Source organism: Ceratosolen solmsi, unplaced genomic scaffold (genome assembly GCF_000503995.2).
Source record: "Ceratosolen solmsi marchali unplaced genomic scaffold, CerSol_1.0 scaffold58, whole genome shotgun sequence".
Taxonomy (NCBI): Eukaryota; Metazoa; Arthropoda; class Insecta; order Hymenoptera; family Agaonidae; genus Ceratosolen; species Ceratosolen solmsi.
Window position 1 is genome coordinate 115,976 of NW_011948447.1, and position 14,578 is coordinate 130,553.

Below are 14,578 nucleotides of genomic sequence, written 5' to 3' on the forward strand. Positions count from 1 at the left end.
CATACAATCTTTGTAATAAAATTTACTTTTGTTTTGATGTAATTGACAATATATAATAAAAAAAACTTACGTTATTTTAAATTAAGCCTATAAAAAGTAATTACTTTATAATCATCAAAACATTACTATTTTTGTTCAAAGAGATTACAATTATACACAAAAACGAAAGAATTATTAACGAATTATATGTATCTTGCAATGTTCAGTACAACAAAAATTATTAGAAGTTAAATAAAAAAACTTCCTAAATATAAAAAAATATTAGTTAGCTTCTGAGGAATTTGTCCAATAATGCGCCTGCATAGAAAGTCGTTGATTGTTACTTGGCTTTAAGGATGTCGAAAAATGTACAGCTTCTGGAAAACGTTCGTGATAACGTTCCAGTCTTAAGTATTTAACGGTAACCAAATGTCCTGTAACATATTTCTTTATAAACATGTCCTAAACACATGCAAAGTAAACATTAAGAACTTTATTTTTAATATTACCATCAAACCAACACCCATGTAAAGCTTTATAAGCTTTACCGGCATCGTCTTGGGACAAACATTTCATATATACGCATCCTTCACGACTTCCTCGATCAACTTTAATGTGCAAAATATTCACATTTTCACTGCATTTTTCAAGTATAGCATCTTTTACTTTTGTCTCCCAATCTTCTTCAAATTCTCTATATTTTTCATATATTTTAATAATAAAAAATTGATAATCTTAAATTTTTTATATTTAATCTATAATTTAACTTACACATCTGGATCAAACATATGTCGTATTTTAAGACAAGGAGTTGGAGAACATGCGAGACTGTTTACAGAGCCTTCCATAGTTTCAAATGCACTTCCTTGCCAAACTTTGGACATTTTTGGGACGGAATTACTTCCTATAGAATTAGAAGTAGTTGAATTGCTGGGTAACCAACGCCATACTTGAAATTCTTCTCCAGCAACCAATTGAACCTCACGTCGAATTCTATAAATTTATAAAAATTAAGTTCATTTTTTTTAAATTAATACTTAATTTATCATTATTATTTTATTGTTTATTAATGGCTTTTAAAATTTACCGAGATTCGTTTTCATCTAAAAATTTAACAGCTTTTTCCCACAGTCCAGCTAAATTTTTTCGATCTTTAGGTGGTATAAGATTATCTCTTATGTGATTTATTGCTAAATAAGTTTCTTGTATACTACCAAGATTAGTTGATACAAAACTTTGATGATGAATTTCAAGTATATTAATAATTTCACTGACTAAATTAAATACTTCTCTTTCGGTATTTTTTCTGTATCGCCAATAAGCAAGCACCATCTTTTGACATCCAATAATGACTAATGCACCTATAATGACACATTTTATAATACGAAACTTGTTTAATTTTGTTGTTTAAATGCTTGTAAATTTTTTTTTTTTAACGTATAGTTTAAAAATATTATATTTTAAACGTTTTAAACGTAATTTAAACGTATTATTCAATTATTAAAAGCAAATCCATATAAATCTCAAATTTATAATAAATTATCTATCTATAATTATGGATATACTAGACTGTAGCAAATAAAAATGAATACAAATATAAATAATTTAATTAATTTATATTTCAAATTTATAATTTTAAATAATTGGAATAAAGTATTAACAGATATAGGCCTGCAATAAGAATCGACTCATTATTCTAATTAACTTACTTGTACATTTGCTTTAAAATAAAAATCCATTTCGTTTATGTATTTATTAGATTGATCGAACAAACACTATATACTACTTTAACACATTAATATTTTACTTTAGTAAACATATTTTATTAATAAAGTATACTTAATATTATTTAATAATTTACGTTATCTTTAAAATTAATTACAAATTATTAAACTAAAAAAATTAAATTCTAAAATACAGAAACTTATTGATATTTTATAAATTTTGAAAAATTAATAATAAAACATTATTAAAAAATGTACATCTTAGAACATATTACTGACAGAACCAGAAGTAATTTCAGTCAGAAATTTACCAAAGGCAGCTATTAAAAGAGTTGAAAATACAGTAAAAATTCGTTTTCTCATGAGACATTGCAAGGGTAAATCTGGTTCTGGTATCAATAATCCTAATTTTCCTTTCGAGCGTTTCAAAATTACTTCATCCTGTAATAATTAATATATATTCATAAAAAGATTTTAATAGGCTTAACTTATAAATGCTTTGAAAGATATGGTGTTTATATTGTTTTACCATTGAATCAAGTAATTCATGTGTTTCATTATCATCTGCAATCTCTATTAGAAAGATTCCCCATTTAGGATTTTTAAAGATAAGCAAGTGTGCCATCTGTAAAGTTTCTTTCATTGTTAATTCTGACTAAAATCGAATAATACAACACGTTCAAATTTTTTATTTTAATAAGTATGAGGAATAAATGATATTAAGTGACAAATACGAACCACTTCATAATTTAAAAAAGTTTTAATATCATTGTTATTTAGATATGGTGGTTCTTTAGTACTATCACATTTTGCAGATACAGCTTGTTTCAATAAAATTTGATGAAGTCGTTTTATTAAGAGTAACGTATCTTGCACTTTATCTTCTGGTATACAATCTGTGCGTTTATTTTGGCCATACGATGCTAAAATGCACACTGGTATATCACTATCTAAAATAATATTGAAGAATAATGATTAGTAATAAAAAAATTTATATTTTATAAAAACATTTTATGAATACATAGTATGGGTGATCAATAACTTTAAAATTAAAATTAAATATTTACTTGACATGTCACTAAAATAAATTAAAATACAAGTTGATTATCTATGAAATATTGATACTATTTAATTTTATTTTCTTATTTTAATTTTTAAATTTTGATTTCAAATCAAAATTTTATTATAAATTACAAAAATAAGTTTATTATTTCTTATTTCTTTATCATTTACGAATGATTAGTTTTTTTTATCTTAATATAAAATAAAATGAGAAGCTTAGATTGCATAGGATAAATCATACTTTATAGTTCAAATAGTATACTTGTAACTTTGATTAGTTATATTTTATTCAATTAAATGCAAAAATTTAGCTATGAATATTCCTGTTTCAGTAATAAAATGGTTTATACAATATATTATAATGTATTTCATATTATTAAACTGCATTATGTGCTTAAAATATTAGATTTCTTAAATATACAATTTTCAAAATTTTAAATTATTAATTCAAATTAAAAATTATGTCTAATAATTTTAAAATACATAACAATATTTTTATTACAAAATATAAATAATTCAAATATTAAAAGTTTATGAAAATTGTTAAAATTTGTGAAGTATTTAATAATAAAATAGAGTTAATCTATATGAAATTACAGTACTAAAAGTTGAAACTTTTTAAGTAATTACATACCAGCAGATAGTAGAGGAAAGTTGTCAGTCTTTCCTTCCAATCTCAAATAAACGATTGTCAAACCACCAAAAAATAAAGCCAGAACTATTACAAGAATTTTGGAAATAAAATTCTGGTTATTTTTCACGTCTTCTCGAAGAACATTGGAAGACTTGAAAACTTTATTGATATCTCGAGTTTTGTCCAAAGAAGATGTAACATATGTCATACTAAATAAATATAATTATATAATATCTACAAAAATAAAAGAGTAATATTATATATAATTACCTAGAACTTGATGGATAAGTATTTCTTAATGGAGAAATAAAATGACCATTAGAATCCGTTTCTTTTACCTCTAGTGTATTGCTTAAACCCGAGACACGATATTTTTGCCCTGAAAAATAATCTTTATTTAAATATCGATTTTATATTTTTACTCCATAGATAATAAACATTAACAATAACAACATTTACCTTTTAAAGTAGATTTAGATAAAGAAGGTGGGTTTACAGATGCTTGAACACTGAGTCTTCGTGTAAATTCTGATAAGTAAGGAGTTTCAAAAGTAGAAAGAATATCATCTTTTTTTATATTCTCTTTCGGTAATGAATCGTTTCTATTAGAATCTAAATGAGTTCTTGACTTTGGCAAGTTCACTAAATATCTTTCATCTTTAATTATAGATGAATTTGTATGTGAATTAATATCATGAGCATCTTTCGATGATCTTCTCCAATTTGTTTCATATGACTTTGATAGATTTACATCTGCTGCTGTTATATTAAGTGTTCGGTCATTATATAATTTCGTAGTGCCACCACCAAATTTGGTAACGATGATAGCTTGCTGTGAAATGTCTTCAACTGCATCAGAATCTGAACCAGTTTCTAGACCATCATTATTTTTAGATTGTTTATTATTCTTAATATAAGTTTTGTCAGTTTTTATTATTGATCTATTTGTTAAACTTGATAAAGTATCGTTATAATCTACTTCTGATTCTGTAGTATTTAAGTTCCTTGATGTCTTCTTTTTTGATGAATTCTTACCTATATTAGGTGAGGTGATTGGCGTTACTGCTGGTGGAGGCATAGGATTTGCTAAAGTCTGCCTACGAGTATTAAGTAAAGCTTTCTTCTTTTTTTTAGCACTTGCTGAAGTATCATCATCTGTATCATCACTGCTATATCTATAAAAAAGAAATGGTGAATATATAAAAACTTGCACTATTAATAAAATATTGTGTATGACATACATATATACATATATGTATAGATATAAAGAAAATTTATTTGGAAAATATTAAGAAAAACTTTACTTAATTTTATTTTTCAACATATATTTTTTTTAATAAAATAATGTATTTTCAATATTTTATTTTAAAATTTTATATATTTCTTGCCAATAATAATTGCAGTCATTAACTGTAATAATTATTTTAACATTTTATTAATTTTAGCACAGTATCTGAAAGTAAATCAGATAATTATCAAGTAATTAAATGAATTTATTATATGTATATATAATAAACTCATATACAATATATCATAAAATTTTTAAATAATATAATATATAATAATTAGACAATAACAAATATAGGTAACTAAATTAATATATAATTAATTTTCAATTAGTTTATTTTGTTCTTCGCTTTTTGAAAATACCTCATAGGTTTAATATTATAAAATTGATGATTTTATTTGTTAAAAATAAACAACTATTTATACAAAGTTTTTCAAATTCTACCTATATAAGACCTATTATATCTATGGTATACCTAGCAGCCATGGAATGGCGAGAATTAGCAGTACCACGTGATTCCATAAGGGCCTTGAGTTTTTTAACTAAAATATTTCTTGTGGTTTGAGTAACTGGTCCAACTGAATATCCATACTCGAAAAGTTTGGTACGAAGTTCAGAATCACTTAGTGCCTCTGCAGACATCCTGTTTGTATTAATAATTTTGACTTCGAGCTTATGAAAACTATTAAGTCCAATGCTCAATGGAATTCTTGATTTCTATTTTCAATAATTGTATCATATGTATCTAATCCAATTTGTTTGCTATTAAAAAAATAATAAAGTTAAATAGCTTCCTATCATTATTAATAGATTTCAAAATTTAATACTACTTTAAAATTTATTCAATGTAATACTTCAATTATGTGTTAATAATTTTTTTTATAAAAAAATAATAATTTAATATCGTAAAAATTATTTAAAATAAATAATATAAGTTTGATGTATATATAAATTTATATAAATAATTTCTTTATTTGGAAAATTAAAAATAATTGATTCGTAATCAATGGGATATGGAAATTTGTTTTTAGTAATATTAAACTATATGCAGACAAAATTAATTTTACCAATGAGTTTCTGTAAACCTTAGAAATTAAAATAATTTTCATTTTATGCAATTCAAAATTAAATTTTAGAAAATACAACCATTTAAAACAATTTGATTTTAGATTTTAATTTAACTATACATATATAGGGTTTTCTTTTATTTGCGAATGCATGCCTATATTAAATTGAATCTGCTTGTGATAATAGGTGCAAGGTTTATGCCTGCATAAATTCGCGAGTCGTGCATACGTGTGCATTAACATCATATAATGAACAAGGTCCACATCTATTGCAAATAAGTAAATAAACATAACAAATACAATTATTCTATTTTCGATAAAAACTGAAAAATACAACGATAAAAAAATGAAGGGAATGCATATTTCACTCTAAGGTAAAATATCTACTGACGTTTGTTTATTACTGGGGTATTACTCTTTATATCACCAATATTGAACAATGTAAGAAAAGAGGAAAGGGTATAGTGAGCGAGTGAGTGAGGGAGGGAGAATAACAAGGTGAGGAGAACGATAGACAGTTGGGTGGGAGGGAAGGAAGGAAAGGAGGGTGAGATGGTGAATGGGTGGGATGGTGAGAGAATGGGTGGGATGATGAGAGAATGGGTGGGATGGTATGAGAGTAAAGGGATGGTATGAGAGCAAAAGGAGGGCAGGAGGAAGGGAAGGAAAGCGAGAAAAGTCAGGGGTCTTGGGACGTTCACGTTACGAACTGGTAAAATAAAAAAAGAGAGATGGCCAAGATACGTACCTTCTTAATATTCGCGCCGGATGAACTTTTCTTTTAGACTCTATTTCTTATTTTTCTCCTGTTTTCGTCACCACAGCTTTTGCGCTCTTTTTCTCAGTAGTCTTCGGTATCGCCGATTTATACGCTTACATACATGTGTACATTAAATCTTAAAAAATGAGGTTCTGTTTACTTTTTTACTTTTGCAGCCGAACATCACAATATTTCTAAAAACACGAAAAAATATTACTAAATACCGGCAGCGATGCGGTGTACATAACGGTCGCCTGAAAATGCAAAATACGCGGCGCGGCACAAATAGACAAGAGAGTGGCAGCAGTGGCGACGACGCACAAACTCAACAGCTTTATATTATAGGAGTCGCTTCAACTCGCTCATGCCATCTTATGCACTCAATTATATATATATATATATATATATATATATATATATATATATATATATATATATATATATATATATATATATAGATACTGTTTTGTTGCATTTACGTATGTCGTGCGCACAATTATGTGTCGAAAGAAAAAAAGATGTAGATCGAGAAGTTAGTGACAAAGAAAACGTGCGCAGAGAATAATAAATACAGACGCCATTAAATAGACTAACTAAGGTGCACGAGATGCACGTGTTTCATTTATTAAATTTAAACCACACGATGAAATAGATTGAAATTCATGAAGTGTTTTATATGTGTTTTTAATGTTCACCAATAGATAATTTGTTCTAATACTTTTCACGAAATCAAAAAAATGTATTAATTAATTTTCTTATGTGTTCTAAGCATTTTAAAAAATGTATGAAGTATATACATAGTCGGTAATGATGTAAACCAAAGATAAAAAGATATTTTATTATGGTTAAAATATATTTGTAAATTTTTTGTTTTATATTTTTCTATACTTAATTTTTTTAATTACACGTGTTTAATACTGCTTTAAAATTAAAAAGAAAATTATTTTGAACACAATTTTGTTCACATGTTTTCAAAATATATTGAAAACATATATTTTTAAAACTGTATTGGAAACATAGGCATAACAAATAATCGAATTTAAAATTCATAATAATATTAAAATTCTGTTTAATAATATAAAAAATATATAAAAATTGAAAGCCGATATAATACACCAAATGAACACACTTATTTATTGTGATAAAGCAAAACGCACACGCCTTAGAAAAACCACTCTACTTAACTCTTGAGCAATTGTATTCCAAGTGACGTTAAATCAGTTAAATTTATATTTCTTGATATTTTTGTAACAACTGAAAAAGAGTTTAAAATGGCTCTTCGAAAAGTTAAAGGAAACTTTGAACGAATATTTGACAAGAACCTCACAGATCTTGTAAGAGGGATTAGAAACAATAAGGAAAATGAGGTGAATTCGTTACTTCTGAGAGGTTAAAATCAACTTAATTTTCTCAGAATTTAAATGTTTTAACATTTGGGTTTTTATATTTTTAATTAGGACTACACATATAGTTTGCATATTTCAATATTTGAAAACAATGAGTCTATGTACTTTGAATCTTACATTTTATATAACATATTTTGAGAAAATACCAATTTATAAATTATTTAATATTGTTTTATTGTTTTATCAATTTTTTAAATATTTATATATTGTATATTGAAAATATTTTTGTAATACTTACACATAAAATTACAAGATTGTAAATTTTTAAGTATATCATATTAAATAATTTATAAAACTATTTTTATTAAATATTTTATATTTTTTAAAATATGTATATTTAAAAATGAGTTTGTTATATTTTTATGATTAGATAAAATATATATCTCAATGTATGGAAGAAATAAAACAAGAATTAAGACAAGATAATATTGCAATCAAAGCAAATGCTGTAGCCAAACTTACATATGTATGTATTACAGTAAGAATTTATAAGTAATTATTTTATAAATAAGTAATGTATAAAAATAAATAAGTAAAATTTATATTAAATTTATAGTTGCAAATGCTTGGCTATGATATTAGTTGGGCTGGATTTAATATCATAGAAGTTATGTCTTCTTCTAAATTTACATTTAAAAGAATTGGATATTTGGCTGCTAGTCAAAGTTTTCATATGGAATCTGAGGTTAATATCATTTAAAAAAAAAAAAATTATGTAATTTATAATTTGCTTATTATCATATTACTTTTATAGTTACTAATGTTAACAACTAATATGATTCGTAAAGATTTAAATAGTTCTAATCAGTATGATGCTGGATTAGCCTTAAATGGATTGTCATGTTTTGTTAATCAAGATTTAGCTAGAGATTTAGTTAATGATATAATGACTTTATTAACTTCTACTAAACCATACTTGAGAAAGAAAGCAGTACTAATGATGTATAAAGTATTTCTTCAATTTCCAGAAGCATTAAGGCCAGCATTTCCAAGGTTGAAGGAGAAATTAGAAGATCCAGATAGTGGAGTACAATCAGCAGCAGTCAATGTAGTTTGTGAATTGGCTAGGAAAAATCCAAAAAATTATTTAAGTTTAGCACCGGTATTTTTTAAATTAATGACAACATCCACAAACAATTGGATGCTCATCAAAATTATTAAATTGGTAAAATTATTGCATTGCTTTGGAACATCATTGTAATTGACAACTTGAAAAAATATTTTATGCAACTATTATTTATTTTATCCTTGAAATAAATTATATATTTTATTTTTAAATTGTATTCTATAAGCATCTTCATTGTTAAGCAGTTTTATATCAATTTACTTCTTTTATGTTAACATGTTTATGTTCATTTAAACTAAAAATAGTGATTAATTTAATGATTGTCTTACAAGTGAGATGAATAAAGTTGATTCTATTTTATAATCATAATTCTTGACAATAATCTTGACTGAATAAAAAATAGTATTCCAAAAAACTAAGCTTGAGTCAGTGATTAATGATAAATAGTGAACCGATTTCTTAATTTTAGTAAATAATATTTTAATGCTTCTGATTAACTTTTCTATTAATAATGAATTCTTTTTCAATTTATGTATGAGTAAATTTTGTTTATAAATTTTAGCAAATATAATAATCATCAAATATAAATTGCTAAAGTTTTTAAAATTCTAGTTTGGTGCATTGACTCCTTTAGAACCTAGACTTGGTAAAAAATTGATAGAACCACTTACAAATTTAATACACAGGTACTATAACTATATTTAAACTTTAAATTATGAGTTAATCTAACCATTAAACTATTTTTTAAATTTTAGCACATCAGCGATGTCTCTTTTATACGAATGTATAAATACGGTTATAGCTGTACTAATTTCAATATCATCGTCTTTACCAAATCATTCAGATTCAATTCAATTATGTGTACAAAAGTTAAGAATACTTATAGAGGATACAGACCAAAATTTAAAGTATTTGGGTCTGTTAGCAATGTCAAAAATTTTAAAAACTCATCCAAAGAGTGTACAGGCGCATAAGGATCTCATAATGCGATGCTTAGATGATAAAGATGAAAGTATAAGATTACGAGCTTTAGATTTACTTTATGGAATGGTATCTAAAAAAAATTTAATGGAAATCGTTAAAAAATTAATGATACATATGGAAAAAGCTGAGGGCACAACATATAGAGATGAATTATTATCAAAGATTATTCAAATATGTTCTCAAAATAATTATCAATTTATTACCTATTTTGAATGGTAAATTTTCTTAAAAAATATTTATATGTATCTTTTAATTTAAATACATTTATTTTTACAATCTGTAGAATAAAATCGAATCATATATTATATATAAATATATTATAAATAAAAATATTAACTTTTACATGAAATTTAAATTATTGATTACATATTTTAAATGGTAACTGTTAATATTTTTATAAAGTACTGAAGCATATATAACCTTTTATATATTTTCATAAAATAATCTTCAGTATATAGTTCATAAATTTTACAGAATCATATTTTAAACAAATTATTATAATAGGTACATATCAATTCTTGTTGAATTAACATATATGGAAGGAACAAAGCATGGGCAATTAATAGCAACAAAATTATTAGATGTTGCAATTCGTGTACAAGCTATTCGTAAATATGCAGTGCAACAATGTGCAATACTACTTGATAAGGCATGCCTTCTGACAGGACAACCACGAGCAACTATGTCTGAAGTGCTCTATGCAGCTGCATGGATATGTGGTGAATTTTCCAGGTTTGTCATTTATATATTTATGTGTGTATGTGTGTCTGTGTCTATACCTGTGCCTTAATTTTATTAAAAATCAAAATGTATGTGATATTTAATACAAAGTTTATTATATATTTTTACAATTTTGTTAATCAATAAATTATTATAATATAAATATTAAACAAATTTTACTTTAATCTTAAATTTAAAATGAAAATATTGTTTATTAAAATACATTGTTGAAATTTAAATTATTTTTCACTTTTAATTCATTATATGACTTAAATATTTTTTATATATTTATTTATATTTTTAGTGAATTGGAACATCCAATAGAAACTTTACAATCAATGCTGAAACCTCAGGTATCAAACTTGCCTGGTCATATACAAGCAGTTTATGTTCATAATATTTTGAAATTAATTGCTGTTATTTTAAATAAAACTAATAAGACTGATATTGATCCAATACAGCAGGTATATTTTAAAATCAATTAATTAAAAAATACATTAAAAAAACATATTAATGCTACTAGTTTTGTATGAAATTTTTAGATTGCTGATATAAAATGCAAATTAGTAGAATTCGTTTGTAGTAGTGATTTAGAAGTTCAAGAACGATCAAGTTCTGCTGTAGCTTTACTTGAATGTTTGATAGAAAATCCTAATATAAGCAAAGAAATTTCTGAAGCTTTTGGTGGTGAATTAAATCCAGTAGCTCCTAAAGCTCAGAGAAAGGTATATCTGTAAACTGGAAGCTCATGTATAAAAAATTACTTTAATTAACATTATTTTTTATTTAAATAGATGTATTATGGATTATCTAAAGTAGTATGATACTTTATTATGTTTAGGTGCCAATTCCGGATGATTTAGATCTTGATTCTTGGATTAATGATCCTCCTATTGAAAGTTCAGATTCTGAAAATATGGATATGATTGATATTTTTGTTAAAACAGAAAAAGTCAAAGATAATTTCAATATAATAAAATTACCTGAACTAACTGTTGAAGAATTAGAAATGAGACGTAAAGCAAGAAAACTAGAACAACAAAATAATCCACATTACTTGAAAAATTCTACAACTCATAAAAAAATGACATTTTACAATAAATCTGTAAATAATAATAAATATTGTGAAAACATTCCAATTGCTGAATTAAATATACCAATATCTTTAAAAGTTACCGATTCTTTTCTTTCAAATAAATATTTTGATATCAATCAAAGTGAAAAGTTAGTTCCTCAATTTTATAAAAAAACAGTCAAGAAAAGAAAATCTCGAAAAAGTAATTGAAAACATGATATCAATAAAATATTTTTCTTATTTTAATTATGAACTCAATTTATATTTCTATAGATGAAAAATCTAGTAGTTCTGATGATGAATCTTATCCAGTACAATTAGTAAATAAAGGAATTGGAGAATTACCACCTGGAGCTGCATTAAGTGATACTGATGATAATAATACAAATGATGTAAATGATCCTCATCGAGCTCTTAATATTGATCTAGATAGACCTTTACGAGAGGATGAACGATTACCTACAGTGGAGCATCGATTACGAGATACACCTATCATATGTAATGTATACGACAAGACAATTCATAAATCAGAAAAGGTAGGTAATTAAAAATTTTTTTAAAAATATTCAATTTTCATATACATTTAATTATTTAAAAAAATTAGGTATATAAAAAACAAAGAAAGAAACACTGTTTTAAGGAAAGTAAAGAAAATAAAGAATTAAAAATTAATCAAGAAGTTGATTTAATAAAAGTAGATGAATCAGAAGAAGAACAAGGAATAAAAAAGCTAACTGTGGAGGGACAAAATATGAATAGTAAGAGATCTAAACGTAAAAAAGTCAAACAAAATGAAGATAATAGTTATAAAAAAATTGGAGAAAAATCAAAAAAAACAAAAAATAAAAAAACTAAAAACAATAAAGAAAATCAGGATTATGAAGAAACTGCTGGCATTTCCACCCCTTCTAAAGAAATTTTACCAAGAAAATATCTTCTCATGGAATCCAATGCATCAAATCTTTTACCAAAAGCTTCCAAAGAATTAGCTCAAGATAAAACTATACAAGTTTTTTATGAAATTAAACATTTAGAATATGATGCAAATAAAATAATTTTGTTGATTTCATTTATTAATAAGGTAGAAAGCATTGTAAAAGAATTAGTATTTAATGTAATGGATACACCTACCTTACAGTTAGAACGAAGGGTATGTAAAATTTTTATTTCTGAAAATTTAGAATCACATAAATGATAAATTTTTTTTCAGTCAAAAGACGAATATGGAATTAAAATGACTTTCCTATTGCTTCCTTTAAGCTCAAATGAAGAACATATTGCAATATTAGTATCTGATGTAACATTTCCTCAAAAACTTTATGGTACTTTAACATACATAGTACAAGACTTCAATTATACAATTCGGGAGAAACTTGATTTTATATTGCATTTACCTTGTAGTAGTTTTATGATTAATTTAATATCGCATGACGATATACTTTCGGAATTGTTAAAAAGTGGTCAGCTTTTGTATAAATTGAGAAATCAAATCACTATATGTCAAGAGTTTAGTGATGCATTAAAAAATATTTGCAATGATTGTCATCTTACGCTCATTGAGCAAATGGATAAATCAACTTCGTTATATGGACAATCTCTAAAAGGACACCATGTTTGTCTTTTATTCAAACAAAATGTAAGTTAAATAAATAATTTTTTTTTACAATTTATAACTTTACATAAACGTATATCAATTTATTAACAAACATAGTCCAAACACAGAAGAAACATTATTTTCGATTTGTTATTATATATTTCAAATAAATAAAAAGCTAATCATTATTTCATAAATATATTTCTAAAATGTACATAACTAAAACTATATATTAAAGAATATTATATTGTATATTGTATATTCTTATATTATCTTCAGTAGTAGTTTTTACTATATTTGTTTTATGCAATTATAGTAATGAATTTATTCATTTTTTATTTTACAGTTGAAGACAAATACATTAATAATAGAAGGTAAAAGTGATAACAGATCACTTCTTTCAGAAATTCATAATGAAATAATACAAATATTAACTTGAACATTTATAAACGCAGATTTTAATATGATATATGTTAAGCAAACAGTTTAAAATATATTAAAATAAATATTTGACATATTTTTATTGCAAAGTAAACAACTATCAATAAAAAAAAATATGTATTTAAATATACATACAAATATGTGCATAGGCATTTGCACATAATATATACAGATATATATCCTTTAGAAAAATAACTATCTAAAAATTATTTTTAGACTCTTATTATCTATTCAACATTTTATGTTGATTATTAATTCGATATTATTTAATTAATCTATCTGTTAGCTTATTTTTCAATTAAAAAACTAAAATTTTTCTCGAATTCAATAAATCATACTTAAAATTTATAGAAATCTTGTGTACTAAAAACATTAAAACGTCAAATATATCTATATATGCGATATTTCTGTTAAAATTTAATTTTTTTATTTAAAGTTATCAATAAATAGATCAATATGTGTTGTGTATGTGTGTGTCTCTCTCTCTCTTCCCTCTCTTTCTGTATGCTTGCGATTATGCCTATATGTATACATTAGCATGGAATGATGAGTACCAGTGACAATGATATATATACATATCAAAAAAATTTCGAAATGATATCAGAATAAATGAAAAATATTTTAAGTTTTATTACTACTTCATTATTACAGTAGGCTACTTATTGTTATTGTTCCATTTATATAATACTTTAAAAAATACCATTTAGTAAAATTTTAAAAAAATAATTACAATTATTTTCAAGATACAAATAATAAATGGAAAACGGTAATCTTATAA

General features: G+C 24.5%; 2 protein-coding genes across 5 annotated transcripts; one reads left to right on the forward strand and one right to left on the reverse strand.

The window, feature by feature from the left end:
- Positions 1–61: 61 nt before the first annotated feature.
- On the reverse strand, positions 62–6,797 carry MAN1 (LEM domain-containing inner nuclear membrane protein MAN1). 4 transcript variants are annotated; one of them, XM_011504632.1, is made up of 13 exons: positions 6,503–6,795; positions 5,163–5,449; positions 4,435–4,574; positions 3,859–4,272; positions 3,670–3,778; positions 3,400–3,608; positions 2,442–2,653; positions 2,233–2,358; positions 2,015–2,144; positions 1,067–1,340; positions 751–972; positions 489–673; positions 63–413 (listed from the first exon to the last, which is right to left on the reverse strand). In XM_011504632.1, exons 2-13 carry the CDS (start codon positions 5,327–5,329, stop codon positions 262–264), a joined length of 2,340 nt encoding a protein of 779 aa, XP_011502934.1. In that variant the 5' UTR covers positions 5,330–5,449; positions 6,503–6,795; the 3' UTR covers positions 63–261. The 4 variants fall into 4 exon arrangements, with proteins under 4 accessions (XP_011502933.1, XP_011502934.1, XP_011502932.1 ...); XM_011504631.1 differs by having other exon boundaries at positions 62–413; positions 2,233–2,328; positions 3,859–4,574; positions 6,503–6,797; XM_011504630.1 differs by having other exon boundaries at positions 3,859–4,574; positions 6,503–6,796.
- An 807-nt stretch (positions 6,798–7,604) lies between these two features.
- garnet (adaptor-related protein complex 3, delta 1 subunit-like garnet) lies at positions 7,605–13,821 on the forward strand. Its single transcript, XM_011504629.1, has 15 exons — positions 7,605–7,881; positions 8,291–8,386; positions 8,477–8,605; positions 8,675–9,085; positions 9,599–9,672; positions 9,742–10,185; positions 10,475–10,702; positions 10,995–11,154; positions 11,233–11,415; positions 11,532–11,907; positions 11,944–11,967; positions 12,039–12,301; positions 12,370–12,915; positions 12,976–13,401; positions 13,706–13,821. The coding sequence occupies exons 1-15, from the start codon at positions 7,786–7,788 to the stop codon at positions 13,796–13,798; spliced, it is 3,549 nt and encodes a 1,182-aa protein (XP_011502931.1). The 5' UTR covers positions 7,605–7,785; the 3' UTR covers positions 13,799–13,821.
- The last annotated feature ends 757 nt before the right edge of the window (positions 13,822–14,578 follow it).

What these genes read in the sequence shown, in the direction of transcription:
- MAN1 (XM_011504630.1), bottom strand. Translation starts at nt 5,329, where the DNA reads ATGTCTGCAGAGGCACTAAGTGATTCTGAACTTCGTACCAAACTTTTC. An exon ending in ATCTAAATCTACTTTAAAAG is followed by an intron (nt 3,779 to 3,858) that starts GTAAATGTTGTT and finishes ATTATTTTTCAG; the next exon opens with GGCAAAAATATCGTGTCTCG. An exon ending in ATGAATTACTTGATTCAATG is followed by an intron (nt 2,145 to 2,232) that starts GTAAAACAATAT and finishes TAATTATTACAG; the next exon opens with GATGAAGTAATTTTGAAACG.
- garnet (XM_011504629.1), top strand. Translation starts at nt 7,786, where the DNA reads ATGGCTCTTCGAAAAGTTAAAGGAAACTTTGAACGAATATTTGACAAG. An exon ending in GAAAAGAAAATCTCGAAAAA is followed by an intron (nt 11,968 to 12,038) that starts GTAATTGAAAAC and finishes ATATTTCTATAG; the next exon opens with ATGAAAAATCTAGTAGTTCT. An exon ending in CCTTACAGTTAGAACGAAGG is followed by an intron (nt 12,916 to 12,975) that starts GTATGTAAAATT and finishes ATTTTTTTTCAG; the next exon opens with TCAAAAGACGAATATGGAAT.